At 43.2% G+C, this 16842-nt stretch overlaps 1 protein-coding gene across 1 annotated transcript in view; it reads left to right on the top strand.

The window, feature by feature from the left end:
* Positions 1-16842, top strand: part of LOC127012961 (neural-cadherin-like) — a 59312-nt gene that overhangs the window by 2130 nt on the left and 40340 nt on the right. Inside the window, 2 exon segments of the mRNA XM_050891448.1 lie at positions 15081-15275; positions 15738-15963. Coding sequence (XP_050747405.1) covers positions 15146-15275; positions 15738-15963 — 356 coding nt within the window. The 5' untranslated portion in view covers positions 15081-15145.

Raw genomic sequence — 16842 nt, 5'->3', positions numbered from 1 at the left:
AGATAGTAACTCAGAGCACTGTTTGTTGCAACTGTAGTCCTAGGAAGACTATTCATGTACACAGTTGAAATACTGAAATAAACTGAACGTAGAGTACGATAACCTTCTGAATCCTACCTGTTGCTCAGTAGTAGTCATAGCAGGGATGTGTATGGGGCTGCCATCTGCTCTGTGGGCACACCGTAGCTGGCCTTGTGAAAATACAGTTCTTCTCCCACTGAACATACACTTGGTACATGGACTGTGCGTCGCAAAGAGGTTTGCACAACTTCTGTGAGTTGTCTTATTTACCTACACAGAGCAGTTAGCATCTTCTTTAGGAATCTGGCAGCTTCCCTTCATCTCTCAAAGCCTTGCTGTTCTGGGCTCTGCATGGGCGTAGTTGTGGGATTGGGACCTGGAGTTCAGACAAGACTCTTATACGAAGATATGAGCTACAAACCCGCCATTTCCTCATCCAAATTTTGTTTTGGGACATTTAACAACCTGGAAACACTGACCGTACTGTCAGAACAGCATGTAGCCTGAGCATGGAAGGGCTGGGAGTGGTGGGGAAGGGTTGAAAGGGCTGTAGCTCCCTTTCCCTTCCAAGTCTGCCTGTGTTCATGCACACCTGCCCACGCCTGCAAGCACCTACGTAGGTTCTCGTACTTGTTACCGACTTAGGGTGGGACGTGTACAGTTACACAGCTGTTTCCTCTTCCTCCACCCACAGCTGTCCCTTCTGATGGCAGGCGATACATACTGGTGCACGCTGTGTAGAAGCTTTACATTTATGACTTTGTCTATCATGTTTCAAAAAGTGAAGGAACACAATTTCTTACCCCTGTTCTTTGACTCTAGCAGACTTTCAGCTCTGTTTTGTTTTTGTTAATCTTAAGAGCCTGCCACGAAGGGCTTATAGAGCGCAGACTGCGTTGGCTTGGAATAGTGAGACCTACTGGGTGATTTCCATGCTCCTGCACACACTGATACTGCAGATACAGCCCACATGCTATCAAACTGAAAACACCCGTGGCAAGAAGTCTACAAAGGTTATTTTTCTTTAACAACAAGAGAATCTCAAAAAAAGCACAGCAAGACAAATTTCTTTGCCTTCCCGTATGTCTGCAGCACTCTCAAGAGTATGCTCGAGGCTAGCAACCCTTTAAATCTGGGATGCCTCAAGACATGAAAGTGAGGTAAACACCAGCAGTTAGTTTACGACTGAAATGAATAAAACAGTTGCAAAGCTGTTCAGTATTTTCATGTTTTGGAAGGGAGATGGATCTCTCGTCCCCTGTTCTCTTTCAGGTGGGATAACACTATTTACTGCTGTAACTGAATTCCAGTGAGATAGGTAGATCTTAAATCTGACTGAGGAGGCTGTAGCATAATGCTGTTCCTTGGGTGTAGTGTCTTATGGTAGAATATGATCAGTGTTGAACCCTTATGACTCACTGGAAGTAAACTACGTTTTAAAAAGGCATCTGTCAAATCTTGAAATTCCTAAAAATACAGCCTAGAGTGCACACGGAAAGATTACGTGGTTTGAGTCCCTTGCACTTTCTTAAAAAACTTCCACCAGGGTGCCTACTGGGAAGGGAAAAACCTTTCAATCCATATAATACAGTTTCTGTAAAAACTAACAAGTAATCCGTATATGTTGCTGGCTATGATTTCAAATCAAGATATAGCTTAGGGGTTTTTTTAATGGAGCCAGAAATGGCCCATTGCTTCCTGGCACCCCCTGAGATTTTTAGAACAAAATAAATCTGACTCCAGAAACAGAAATCTGACCTGGCAATCAGGTTTGGAGGTCATACAATATGTTGCCTTTTTTTTTTCCCCTCCTGGTATCAGACTGATTAAAACCATCTGTGGATACCATTGCTATGCCTTCAAATTCAGGTGCCAACAGAGAAAAAGCTTGCTTCACTTAAACCGTGAAACCATTTTAATGGCCAGGGATCATTAGACAAAACAGCAAGCTCCAGGATGAAGGTTATTGTGTTACTCTGTCTGTATGTATCTTTGGAAGAATCTTACTGTAAAAAAAGTTGATATAAAAACATATAATGACCCAGGGACAATAAATAAGTGGTAAGAATGTCTGATAAAGTCCATAGCTGAGAAACCAACAAAAAGCTTAAAAACTGAAGAGATAAATGTAAAGTTTATGTTACAAGTATTCTTAGTAAGGTATATAAGAAGCTATTTAAATTATGAGAAAACCTTTATCAGAACAAGTTAAAGAGCAAAGCAATAGGAGACCTTCAAAATAGAATATTCAGCCCTTTATTCTTAAGGTTAACATCTTAAATCCTTTTATACAACCTATGATTTCATATTTCTGAGTTTTCATTACATTACAACAGCAGGAAGGCATTTAAAAATCTGTTTTAGACCCAGCTCAAAGCTGTACCGTGCCAGAAATACCCCTGCATGCTCTCAGTGTTGTCTCACGCTCGAAGAGCACTGTGTGGTGCACGGCAGGGTTTAATTTCTGTGTACAGGCAGGAGCTGGCTGATCTGCAGCTGCCTTTTCACACCTGCATTACACATGGGAGGCCCAAAATTCACGCATACCATATTTGCACGAGCAGTTTGTTCATATAAGCATCCCTAGGCAGACGGTGCATGTAGCCTTCTCGTTTGGGAATACGACTCTGAAGTGGAATTGAACCTGCTTCCGTTTGTGCATCTCCGATGGGCTTTGAAAGCTGTCCTCTCTGGAGAGCGGTGGTGGCTTCTCAGCAGGCGTTTCGGTGCAGGCATTAGCGTTTCCTTGCTAAAGCAGTCAGGCCCTGGCTAGTGCGTAACTCAGCAGTACTGGAGTTTTAGCCTGAGGTTGGCATGCTAGTGGAAACTGTCCAAAATTTAAGAGGAAGTAGAGCAGAAAGTTTAAGAAAAGCCTTTAAAAACTTGACCTGAGGACACAGGCTGATGGAAAGGACTTGGGGTTCTGCTCCTCTAACTATATGCTTCTCCCTGTCTTGTGCATTGCTGATGGAAGGAGCTAAAAGCAGTGCTTGGTGACAGCAGAGTAAGGAGCAGTTTGTGCATACGACTACAGATGCGCTTGCTTTACATCAGTTGGGGTGGCTGAGCTTTTGCCAGAGTAAACAAATGCTATATATATGGAATAGACATCTGCTTTGTGAGAGAGAAGTAGCAAAGCAACGACGGCTATGCCTCTGGAAGGGGAAGAGGATCTGTTTAGAAATTTAGTATATAAGGAGAACTGGAAGGTACGCTCTCGACTCTACCTTTTCATTTCTTACGACACAGCATAGTAGCCAACACACTGCTCCTTTGGAGGCTGCTGCTCCAAACGCACCTCTAAAAGCTGCTGTCCACCTTCACCAAAGGTGCACATGCAGCTGGGTCTGAGGTGCATCTCTCACAGTTGCATCCAATGGTGTTAACAAGAAATATTGCTACAACTTTTTTTGGCATCTTTTTGTACATATAAAACACACTTCTGCTGTTCAAAAAAATTTGTATTTTGCTGGTGATGGTAACTTTTTAAGTGTTTGGAAAAAAGTTAATATGCTCTAAGTATGGTCACAGGAACAGCTCTTACTGTGTAATGCCTCAGCAAGCAACTTTTTATTTTAAAAATATTTGAACAAACCTCAGGGAGAAGAGACTTACTTATGTTAAAGGACAATGCTGATAAATGCCTGTAGTTTTTCCACAGAAAGACTGGGGCTGGAAGCGAGGTGATTCCTAACCACTGGAGCAATCGGATTCTACCACAGCCTCTCAGCAAGAGGATCTTTTATGCCCCACACAAACTACTTTAAACTTAATAAGTGCCACTTTAATGAGGAAGAGTAGGTGCTGTGTTGTGTGGGATGAAGGGAAGGCAGAGGCAGTGATTGGGAGCTTGCCCAGTTGTAGGCTCCTCGAAGGATGTTGGATTTCTTTAATGATGCTGCCTTTATGAAAAATGCTTAGGAATCCTTCTAGAATTTGTATACATTTTGAGCCTCTTTTTTGTTGGCAGACAAGAGACCTTGCAGGTAATTTCACTTCAGTGACATAAGTACAGCCTTGTTTCTGTTACTGGGGTGTGCCGTACCACACAAAAGTCTATTTTGTCTGTATCGTTTCACCTGTCTTCTGAAATACTGACCGGAGAGTGAAAGATGGAAGTTGTGGGGGATGGAAACAAACCCAAACAACATGCCTCTCCTTCCTATCAACAGTAAAAGCTGACTGATCTGCAAAGAGAAGCAACTTTTAAATGCCAAGATTGTAGCTGTGTCTTACCGCACTTTCCTTCTTTAAAAAATAAAAAAATCCCCCAAATGTCCTCTGTGCTGCTGACTCCTCAGCTATTACTATGTCAGCATGGTCCGACTTCCTCACCAACTGAAGTGCCTACAAATAATTATGGATTGTATAGTATTTAATAGCATCTTTTAACAGTGATTAGTAGGCTGTTAACATGGTAAGCTGTAATAAAAAACTTGGTTTATGAAGAATCCTGTCATCTGGAAGCTTTTGAGATCCTGTAAATAATTGCATTTCCCACCTTCTCTGTGGTGCTGTGAAAGGTTTCTAGTTCTCATGGTTGGGTGGTAATGGGCAGCTGTTGGCAGATACAGTAGATTTAAGGGCTGAGGCAAAGATGCTACTTCTGTAATCACAGGTCTGAGAGTGCTTCAGAGCCTTCCTCTGGAAACAAACAAAAAAATTGAAACATATTTTAAAAACTAGAGGATGACACCACAGTCAGGCTTTAAAGGCTAGGGCAGGATGATGTGGTAGCAGAAAAGGTACGATGAATTTTGAGGTCCTGTTCCTGTATCTGCCTGAAGCTTTTCTGTGGTGTACGGACATCTGCCTGGGGAGATGTCTTTGCTGCCCAACAAATACCGTAGGTGTCTCAGATACGCAGTGTGATGGAGGTACCCACTGTAGCTTTGCATTCACACAGAAAGTGAAAAATTGTCTGAAGATTTGTCTTTGCTGCCCGTGTGTGCAGTAGCACCTGCAATTGCCTTTTAGCTCTGATGGTCCCACTGGATAAGTCTACAGGTAGTGCTGAGGTAAGCAAGACCTTGCCTCCTAAAATTGGAGAGGTGATGTGTGAGTAGAAAACATGTCCAAGTGCTGGTGTATATTAAGAAATATGTCATGAAAATAATGCAAAGTGATCTCTGCAGGCTGCTCTGTCGAGCTTGCTGGTTGTGGTTAACCAAGGAGGGAAAATTGAAACCAACTGACATAGCTTTCGATGAGGCCATTGGTACAGTCACATTGCCCAGCTGTTCTGTGGCTGTGGGCTGTTCATCCACAAGCTAATGTGGTGGTTTGTGGGCTTTCAAGTGAGTAAACAGACCTATTTCCATAGCTGTCATGGTAATGATTGTCCTGGTTTTGGCTGGGATAGAGTTAACTCTCTTCTTAGTAGCTGGTACAGTGCTGTGTTTTGGATTTAGTGTGAGAATGATGTTGATAACACTCTGATGTTTTAGTTGTTGCTAAGTAGCGCTTATCTTAAGCCAAGGACTTTTCAGTTTCCCGTGCTCTGCCAGCAAGCAGGTGTGCAAGAAGCTGGGAGGGAGCAGAGCTGGGGCAGCTGACCTGACCTAGCCAAAGGGGTATTCCATACCATGGAACGTCATGCCCAGTGTATAAACAGGGGGAGTTGGCCGGGAGGGGCGGATCGCTGCTCTGGCATCGGTCAGCGGGTGGTGAGCAATTGCATTGTGCATCATTGGGGTTTTTTTCCTTTTTTTTCCCTCTTCTTTTTTTTGTTATATTCCTTTTCATTACTATTATTATTATTATTTTTCATTATTTTTATTGTCAGTATTATATTTTACTTTAGTTATTAAGCTGTTCTTATCTCAACCCACGAGTTCTACCTTCTTTCCTGATTCTCCTCCCCATCCCACTGGGAGCGGGGGCAGGGAGGGGGAGTGAGGGAGCGGCTGCGTGGTGCTTGGCTGCTGGCTGGGGTTAAACCACCACAGGATATTACCTTGCCTTCAAGACATGGCGCTCTCTACTTGGTCCAACCTGAGTCCAGTTGGTGCACTAGCATGTTACAAGGGGGTATGATACCCCCGAGCATTGTATCCAAACCTTAGGAGTATTTGTGAGAAACCAAATCTCTAAATTAACAAAAACTTCACCCTCAGGAATCTCTCGTCAGTGTTTGGGTGGAGTTGACCCATCATTTTCATGACAGCAGACTAGGTGTACTAAAACTGCCTCCGTACAACTTTTCTTAAGAGAGTTGGAGAAAAGAAATCAAGGCTTTAATTTTGGAGGGGGGACCTGTGCCATGAAGGCTCTCCCCGCTGTGAGAGCTCCTCCTCGCCCCCACGCTTCTCCCAGGAGGGGTGACAGCATGTGCTGTAGCTGGGGCAGACGCATGAGCATCATAGGTGTTGCTGACCTACTCACTTGCTCATCGAGACTAAGTGAAAGCTGCTTTCACTTTTCCGTTCCCTCAGTGGGCACCTTTATTTGGGATGCCCGTCTTCTGGCCAGCTGCTGACTTTCATAAAGCTTGTAAGAACAAATAGGCCACCAGATTCAAAAGCCACTTGGGCAGGAGAGAGGGGGCACAGTGGACAGCACGACGGTGTAAATATCACTTCTTTAGGCTAAAAGGCATTTCTAAAAGTGATTATGAACTCTGGTTAAAGATTAATTACTGCTATAAGACATTTTGTTGGAAGTTTAAATACCCTTAAGTAGATTATTCCTATGTATACTTTAGTTTTGGGGAAATTTCTGAAAGGCACAAAAGTACACATGGAAGAGTTTTCATGAGGCATGTGCGTATGTATTTTATTTTTTTTTCAGATTCAATACTTTTCTACAGTTTGTAGGATACTGCAAGTGGATGGGGACTGGATTGCAGGTGCTTTGAGGACAGGGATGTGTAAGAGTTAGTTTATGAGATACTTAACACAGTGACCCAATCTTGCCTGATCCTCAGGTAGTGCTGGAGTACATGTGACTGGCCATAACTACGAAACAAAGACTGGAATATGCAAAAGCAGCTTGAATTTTAAAAATCTTTGTTGTTAGTCAAGGATAATGATTAGAAACTGGAGCACCAGCATGTCTTGCAACCATAGAGCATCTAGTTATAAAAAAGGCTGATGAACTGGCATTTATGATTGCGAGGTGGTTTATGTGAAGCTGTCTTACAAAATCTCAGTGAGAAAAGTGAAAAGTGCTTGAAAGCAAAAAAAAAAAAAACCCAAACAAAAAATCCAAGAAAAAAACCCAACCAAAACCAAGGAGACATTTTCATCTAATATGCCAGTATTAGATGACAGTAAGGGGAATTGGTTGTCTGTAGCTTTTGAGGGGCATAAAACCTGCTTCTCAGTGCTTCAGCCATTGTGTCTGTCATTTAAATAACTCCGCTGGGGGGTTTCACCCCGTTTCTAGCCCTGTTGACTTGCACAGATGTCAGCAATGACAGCCAGGGCTTTTTCTCTGCTCCCCCAGAAGAGCAGGAGGCCTTGTCTCCCTGTTGCCTTCACTGGAGCCTCATCAAGGGGATGGGGCTGCTAGCTAAGGGAAGGGAAGTATTCATCATTGTCAGTGGTTTATCTTTAAATCACTCTGTGTTGGGGAGGAGGTGTGAAGTGTAGTATTCTTAAACTTGAAGGGTTGCAGTTTCCAATTAGTCTTGTGTTTTCTCTCCTCTTCCTGCACAAATCCCCTTTGTTTTCCTTCGCTTGATCTTTCCTGAGGCTCCTCAGATCTATCATACATTTGGGAGACTGGAGTGTGAGCTGCACGTTGTAACCCCTCGTGACTGTAACATTAAACATTAAAAAAAATGAAGAACGTTTCTTGTGGCGAGCAGAGAGTCTGGTCTCTGCTACAGATCTTGGAAATAGGTGGTGGTTCCCCCATCTTCACACTGAAGTGCAGTGTTAATGCATCATGCTCTGTTGGTGGTGTTCATTGGGATGGCTGCTGCCTGCTGTCATGCTTTGTGCAAGCTGCTGCCTGCGAAGCATTTTACCCTGCTGCCTCCACAGCTGCCCTGTCTGCAGGGGGCTCTGGAGCCAACCTAAGCCTAAATAAATGAGTCCTTTTTTTTCCTTTTTGCTTCTACCAAAACACACTGATATTTTCATAGTCTTCAGTATATCTGATTACATTTTTTAAAAAATTACTCTTGTAAATTATAATCTATAAGGAAAATTGCAAATTTATAGGACGAGCATTTATAGGATTTCTAGGACAAGTTATACTTATATATATACACAAGATATTTTCTATCTTAAATATAATTTTGTATGATACTTGAGATAGAAGTTTATTAACTTCTTCAGTGTGTCAGGTGTATTCTGGCAATTACATTCTTTTTACTTTGAGGAAATATAGGTCAATTGAAACTAATTTTCTGTTTCAGTCCTGAAGATGACAAGGGTTTCTTAGCCATGATAGTAATAATTTCTCAGGTGTAGATTTCCTGGTGAGGGTTCAATAGCGAGTCAAAGCCCCTGTCGTCTTGCGCTGCCACTGAGGGGTAACAGTGTGGCCTGACAGCATGATGAGGGGCTGAGTGGGCATCCTCCCTTGATGTAATGAAACCTCTTATGTCAAGCAGGGTACTTCAGAAATGTCTTCACATACCATGCTGTCTCTTTTACATTCAAATGATTCATTTTGCCAGAAGGGATATAAGCAAAACAAAACCTACCATTTTTTATGCACATTTTTTACTTCTCATCTTCCCAACATCAGTCCCATCAAACCAACATCAGTCCCATCAAACCCACATCAGTCAGTGCAGCTCTAATCCTCATCTCGGGAAAAGAAAATTACTTCTATCACATTTCCTCCTTCCCTTTAGGGAGGAAAACAAATGATTAAAGGAACACAGAGTTGATATAAGCTTGCAAGAATGGCCACTTGCAGTTTAAAAACCTTTTCCAGTTCTTTCTTTGCTTTCATGCTCTTGTCCGAGGATGGCGCAGGTATATCTGCTCTGATCTGCTGAAGTGTGTTTAGCCCTCAAAGACGGAAAGTAAGCAGCTCTTCATTGTATAGATGGCCGTGTGGTGAGTTCCCCCATCCTTGCACTTGCTATGTCGTAACTCTTTTACTTAGGTTCCTCTTAGCTGGTGGTTGCTTGACATCCCTTTCATGCCATCCCTGACATGCCTTTCTTACATGTAAGCAAGAGGTAAAGCTGAAGCCTTGGGGATATGCTAGTATCTCCAGGAAAATCAGCCCCCCTTAATATTCTCTTCTAGACTGATCATACCAAGACTCTTTGTCAAATGTGTGGTGCGGAGGCCAGGTGTTTTATCCTGTTGATAGTCTTGTTTCACAGGCTATAGAGCCTGCTTTCCTGATTATTTCCTTCCTTTCAGTGGATGATTCATATTGACAAAATGGGTGAGCTGTAACATCACTGGGTGATGTTGCCTTTTGATTTAATAGGATGCTGCAGTTGTGTCAGCGGAACAAAATAAAACACTATTGATTTCAGAGGCTTGATCTGTTAATGCCTTTGCAGTTATGACAGTTGAAAAAACAATGCATTGCTGGAAAAAAACCCTACTTTATCAAGACTGGTTTTATTTCACTGACTTGTTTCAAGTCAATGCAATAATTTTCCACAGTATTTGATTGCCAGGCATCTACAACACCTTAAAATCCTTGAGTTTCTCATGACTGGTGTGTGTACAAAGAGGAGACAGCTACCAGAACAGAAATATCTGTACTGCTGAGTAGTAATGGCTCAAAGTGCTGCTTCTGAATGGCTTTTTCTGAATGATAGGGCAGAATAGTGCTGTTGACTGGCCTCCAGTTAGTCTCTGGTGCATGTTCAGCACTGGTTTTTTTAGAGTTTGGGACTAGCTCCAACTTAGACCTGACCTTTATAACAATCTTTTCTTCATAGAATCTTAGAATCACTTAGATTGGAAAAGACCTTTAAGATCATCGAGCCCAACCATTAACCTAGCACTGCCAAGTCCACCACTAAACCATGTCCCTACACATCTTTTAAATACCTCCAGGGATGGTGACTCCACCACTTCCCTGGGCAGCCTGTTCCAGTGCTTGACAACCCTTTCAGTGAAGAAATTTTTCCTGACACCCACCTCGCTACAACCTCCTTTCAGGTAGTTGTAGAGAGCGATAAGGTCTCCCTTGAGCCTCCTTTTCTCCAGAATCCCAGTTCCCTCAGCCACTCGTCATAAGACTTGTGCTCTAGACCCTTCACCAGCTTTGTTGCCCTTCTCTGGACATACTCCAGCACCTCAATGTCTTTCCTGTAGTGAGGGGCCCAAAACTGAACACAGTATTCGAGGTGCGGCCTCACCAGTGCCGAGTACAGGGGGACGATCACCTCCCTAGTCCTGCTGGCCACCCTATTTCTGATACAAGCTAGGATGCTCTTGGCCTTCTTGGCCACCTGGGCACACTGCTGGCTCATATTCAGTCCTCACTGAACCTTGGTAAAATTGTGACACTAGCAAAGCCTCAGATCACAGACTCACAGGATGGCTGAGGTTGGCAGGGACCTCTGGAGGTCATCTGGTCCAACCGCCATGCTCAAGCAGGGCTACCTAGAGCTGGTTGCTCAGAACTGTGTCTACATGGCTTTTGAATATCTCCAAGGAGAGAGACCCCACAGCCTCCCTGGGCAACCTGTGCCAGTGAACTAAAGTTCTGGGGACTGTACTTCAAGAAAGATGTGGACCAGCTGGCAAGTGTCCAGAGAAGAGCAAAGAGCACAACCAGAAAACATGGCCTGTCAAGAAAGGTGGAAAGACCTGGAGATTTTCAGAGGACTGCAAGGGACATGCTATCAGTGCTATAAGATGCCGAAGGACTAATGTACAAAGTCAGTCAGCTGTTCCCTACCCTACGAAACAAAAAGTAACAAACTCTCATTCCCAAGGAAAAGATTTGTATTAGATGTTAGGAAAGGTGGGGGGAGGGATCTCCCAGCAATTTTTAAATTATAAGATAATGGAGCACTTGATAGTGGCTGGAGAGGTGACAGAACATCCATCAACGAGATCTTTAAGACCCGACTAGACAAATATCTGCCAGCAATCACTTCGGTACAGCAAAGCCTGCCTCTAGGCAGGGGCACAGTACCAGCAAGACTGTTAAATCCTTTCCATCATACTTTAATCCCCATGCCCTTCAGCTTTTGCATCTCATTGATTTCTGAAGCTTACATGTTCATGTGTCACTCGTTCCCCAGCAGCCTGAGGGAATTTCTAGCTTAAACATTCCTTGGACCTTGTGTTTTTCTTGCTGTTTGCTTAAAGGTAGGAAGTGAGGGAAGGAGTGAACGCTACTTTAGGCACACGTGGAAGGAAAAACACAGGATGAGGCCAAACCTGGAGGGCCGTGGTACAGCAGCAGGTGATAATACACTTCAGCTATCAGGTGGAATGTCTTTCTGCAGCTGAGACGTTGCTCACTCCTTCAGCCCCTCAGCATTTATTCCTGCTTTTAAGGCTTGAAGGAGCAGAGCTGTTCTCTCTGTTCAAGTAAACAAAACTTAAACTGAAGCAACCTGCAAGCATGTTGACAAAACAGCCCGGGTTATCTGCATACAGACACCAGAGCTCTAATTCTGGCAGAGAGTGAATGAAAGTAGTGCAGTGGCTGTCGGTCTCTTCTCCCAAGTAACAAGTGATAGAGCAAGAGAAAATGGCCTCAAGTTGCACCAGGGGAGGTTTAGATTGGATATTAGGAAAAATTTCTTCACAGAAAGGGTTATCAAGCATTGGAACAGGCTGCCCAGGGAAGTGGTGGAGTCACCATCCCTGGAGATATATAAAAGACGTGTACATGTGGTGCCTGGGGACATGGTTTAGTGGTGGACTTGACAGTGTTAGGTTTACTGTTGGACTCTATGATCTTAAAGGTCCTTTCCAACCTAAATTATTCTATGATTGTATGATTCTATTTCAATACACATTTCAGAGAGGGAGGAAGTGAAGTTTTTGTAAAAGTCCAGAAAATTGTTTATTTGAACAACACGAATATTTCCCCTGACATGGTGTCCTGAACTCAGTGAAATGTATTCCCTTGTCTGTCTTTTTTAAAGCATAAAGCTCTGATTTAGGGCTGACATTTTGATGTGGTGGTGTTTTTTACAATTCTTACAGCAGGATTAGGACCTCGTTATTGATTGGTGTTTAACACTTGGATCACCTACATGGGACAATATTAAGGAATAAGCCATATAATTATAATTCTTTGAAATCATTCTCTAGGTTTCAGTAAATGGGAAAAATGCTCGACTGATATTCATCTCCGCAGAAATTAGAACTGCCGGGATTAGACCAATGAATGAACAAAACTACTTTTAAATACCGCGTGTCTACAAGTTTTCATTCTGTTACTTGGCCCTAGCAAAATGATACTGTCTATAGTTGGGTTAATTAAGACGTGTGTTTCTCAGCCCTCCTCTTGGCGACGGATAAAATACTGACCGCTACAGCTGCTCTTGTGAGCCACTACCTCGTGCTGAGAGTTGTGCCTTGTGTTACGCTGAGCAATACAGAGAAAAACTTCTTTTGGAGCGTGTTTAACAAATGTTCCCGTGTATGCAATGTTGGTACATTAGAAAACCAGAAACCATGTAATCTAAGAATTTCCTCTTGCTAAAGAAACCACGTCTTAAATGATTTTAAACACTAAGAAACCCACAAAACTTCAATGAAGTTTTTTCCCTCCTAGGAATGATTACCTCTGGTAAATTTGTCCAGCACATATTTTTACTGTGGGGTAAGGCTGCTCACAAATGCAGGTCTTTTGTGTCAGCGTATGTCTCTATCTGTGGGTAGTCCTTTATTTAGTATCAGATCCCTGAGGTCTACAGTTAAAATTTGTTTGGAATTTCTAGCTTACTTCTTGCCTTTGGTGCTGGTTTTGTCCACATGCTGCTGCTGTCCTCTTCCAGCCTGTGTGAAATGCAGCCTTCCTGAGAGCAGAGATCAAGGTGTCCTGGTTTCGGGTGGGACAGAGTTAATTTTCTTCCTAGTAGCTGGTACAGTGCTGTGTTTTGGATTTAGTGTGAGAATGATGTTGATAACACTCTGATGTTTTAGTTGTTGCTAAGTAGCGCTTATCTTAAGCCAAGGACTTTTCAGTTTCCCATGCTCTGCCAGCAAGCAGGTGTGCAAGAAGCTGGGAGGGAGCAGAGCCGGGGCAGCTGACCTGACCTAGCCAAAGGGGTATTCCATACCATGGAACGTCATGCCCAGTATATAAACAGGGGGGAGTTGGCCGGGAGGGGCAGATCACAGCTCAGGCATCGGTCAGCGGGTGGTGAGCAATTGCATCACTTGTCTTTTCTTGGGCGTTATTTTCTTTTTTTTTGTTATATTCCTTTTCATTACTATTATTATTATTATTATTATTAGTTAGTAGTGTATTTTATTTTACTTTGGTTATTAAACTGTTCTTATCTCAACCCACGAGTTTTACCTTTTTTTTTTTCCTCCTCCCCATCCCACTGGGAGGGGGGAGGGGGAAGCGGCTGCGTGGTGCTGAGTTGCTGACTGGGGTTAAACCACAACACAGGGGTTTCCTGTATGAGACATACGTACACCCGCGTGGGTGTTTGTTTTGATAGTGGTGTAGTCTTTAACAGACCTGCAACCTCGGTGCAGTTTGTTCAAGTATGTGATCATATTTTATCAGGCAGACATTGTGCATTTCTCATATGTACTTTTCTACTTCCCCCTCTTTCTACATTTAGTTTCTTTTTTTTTAATTTGAACTTATTTTATATATTCAATAATACATTCATTTTGATTTGAAGTCAAATCTCAAGGCCACCTCTGGAACACAAATGTGCTTAGGAAAATTTCTTCAAGAAGCTCGTACATACGTTTAGCATCTGTTAGCAAGTTGCTGTGAGTTCAAAAGGTTTGAATTTAGGTCTCCCAAGAGGTACAAATACTGTGATTAAATCACTACAGGTTCTTTGCAGTAGAAGGTTCCTTCTCTTTCTTCTCTGTGGACAGCCCTTCTGCACGTCAGGGGTTCACTTCTTTTGGGCTGGCACTAGCAGTGGCACAGCTGCCCCAGGAGCAGATCTGGGGTGATTCCTAGAGCTGTCCCACTGATGGTCAACCCTGCTACCTGAAAGCCCTCAGACTGTGCTACCAGTTGGAGATCAGAGGGGATCTAGGTCAGATGCTCAGTGGTGTGGGTCCTTCCAGGCTGCTCCCAAGTCTGACAGTCCAAGGTTGGGCAGATGCAATCGTCTGCTCCTGTTGTTTTAGGTATCGGAGGTCACTTCTTAGCCACAAAAGCAACACAGATGCAGTCAATGTATGTGCCATTTGTCTCCAGGGTTTCAGGTAGAGGTGCTTGCTCCCAACCGCAGATCCTCCATGCCCAGGAGAGAGCAGTTTGTGCTGTGCTTCCCCTACCAATACATAGGGCTTGCTCTCTCCCTGGCACTGGATACCACTGCTGGCTGACCTGCCCCTTCGCTCGCCTCTCCCTGCAGAAGCAAAGCCCAAGGCTTTGCCCTGGGGGGGTTCGATTTCAAAGCCGGTGTTTCACTCAGATGCAACCAGATGGGATGCTGGGGGCAGAAGGGGAAGGCATGTCTGCCTTTCCTTGCATATCCAGTGGTTTGAGAAAATAAAAAAAAATTGTGTTGGAGCTGGAAGAATTTTAGGGAGTTTTAATTGCTTACCACTTCCACTGATTTTTAAGAGAAATATTTTAATAAGCCCTAAACCTAATTTGGTAAAACTGGCAACATTTATGCTGAATTTGTTGAAAATAAAAAGGCCAAATTTCACCCGAGTCTGGATAAGTACACACTTAAAACTGTGTCATGGCAAGTGGTGTAACTGACATAGTATTTAATATGCATATCTAACTAATTAAAAGCTATTATTGAAAGTATTTTTAAGTAGTTGTTAACTGCACTGAATGCACATCGAGCTGCCAAAGTCCATATCTGTACTGAATTCTTTGTGCATGCGATAGGATGAATGTGATGGGCAATTCAGTTTGTTTACAGATACTAATGGATAAGATCTTAAACATTCCCGACTAAAGTTTGTGAACAAGCTGTCTAGACATCCATGCATCTTTTGCAGATAATGACTGGTACCTCTGCCACGTGACACTCCTTGCCCCAGAAGAGGAACTTTTGTCCTGGGGCATGTACCCATACCCCTACCTGGCACGCGTCGATCCAGACGCCCGAAAAGGCACTCTCATCTACCAGCTTGTCGCATATTACAATAACAATGAAAACACCAGTGCTGGGATAACTTACACACTCATTGCAGGTAGGTCTATTCTGAAAAAAAAGGTAAAATTCTGTTAAGTTGCAGATTTTTCTTAACGATTTCCCATTTTATCATTTCATTGATAGATTTTTCCCTTGTGGAATCCTTAAAGATACAGCAGGTACAGCAAGTAGAAGCTGGAGGTGCTTTAAGTAAAACAGTTATGTGGATGGGAATCTTTCCTGCTGCCACTTTCTTTGCTTTACTTCTATTTTGAAATTGATTGCAGCCTTACCGTTAGCTTAAGGCTTCATTTCTCATCTGTTCTTGTCTTTTTTACACTGCGCTGGTCAACAGAGCGTGGTGTGAGTGAAAGATAAGGTGCACAACTGGAGAGGAAAAAAGAAGTGCATGCAAGGACGTAGGTAGATGATTTGATGATAGCTTACCTTAAAATAGTGAAGATGCAAATATTCTTGCTGTGGGGCATTTTTCAGACCAGCTTTGTGCATATATTGATAGGTGGTGAAGAGCGATTCCAAGTAGATAAGGACACTGGCATTATCATGACGACTGGCTTGCCTTTGACGTGGAACAAAGAGTACGTGGTTACTGTGGAAGCCGCCGATGAGTACGGCAACAAAAGCCCCTATGCCTCCATTTCCATCCTCGCAGGCTCCCGACCTCCACAGTTCACTAACATGTCCTACAGTGTGTTTGTCCCTGAAAATACTCCAGCAGGAGAAAAGTAAGTTGTACCTTGTTAGGTGAGCTCCCTGCCTGCAGTCTGAGAGGAACTTCGCAGAGCACAATGAAGTGAAATTTTTGTGTTGTTGCTTCTCAGGCCTATGCATATTTGTTTGCCTATTACACTTTAAAAATAGCATTGTGTTTTCTAAAAGAAATGATGCCTTTTCTGGTGTTTGAGAGTCTCCAGTGTGGCACATGGTGTAGTCTGGGATGCTGGAATTCTGCTGAAATTATTTTAATGCTCTTGGGGTCTTACTGCATTGCATCATGAATTAAAACAGCCAAACTCCTGGCTGTGCATCTCCTGGAGCACTTCAGGTATAAATGAGCACTTGAAAAATATTGTCTTTTAATTAACCAGATTTGGAATTGTTTGCATCCTGTTTGACTTGTATTTAAATTTTTAGAAAGGCAAGTCATTGCCAGACTCTTGAGATAACAATGCCCGTGTGAAGTGCAAATAGATACAGCTAAGTCTCCAAGGGGCTCTGCCCTTGCATGAAGAGTAGCTAAGCCAAGCTATGGTGGGGAGATGCTGCCGAGCTGGCTCTGGTTTTATTGTCACTGCTCAGCTGCTTGAGAGTAGCACAGGCTTTTAAGGCACCGAGTAGCAGGTGGAGCAGTGCCATAGGGCCTTTAAGGAGTAGGAAACCTCAAAATAAGCTGATGAAGTAGGAAAAATTGCTGGAGATGTGCCACTTACTCCTTAAAAGAGACTGAATGAGGAGGAGGAGGGAAATTTTTCTCCTTCCCTGGAGCTTTCACTAAGACGAGCTTAAAGTGTATTGTCGCACTGGCCAGAGACTGGTGTGAGACATGGAGCTTCAAAACATAAGTCACAGTAGGGAGGCAAACATTCATTTCACGTCCTGCCAAG

Source organism: Gymnogyps californianus, chromosome 2 (genome assembly GCF_018139145.2).
Source record: "Gymnogyps californianus isolate 813 chromosome 2, ASM1813914v2, whole genome shotgun sequence".
In the NCBI taxonomy this organism is placed as follows: Eukaryota; Metazoa; Chordata; class Aves; order Accipitriformes; family Cathartidae; genus Gymnogyps; species Gymnogyps californianus.
The sequence above is the reverse complement of the archived record's forward strand: the minus strand, read 5'-3'. Positions and strand labels throughout refer to the sequence as shown.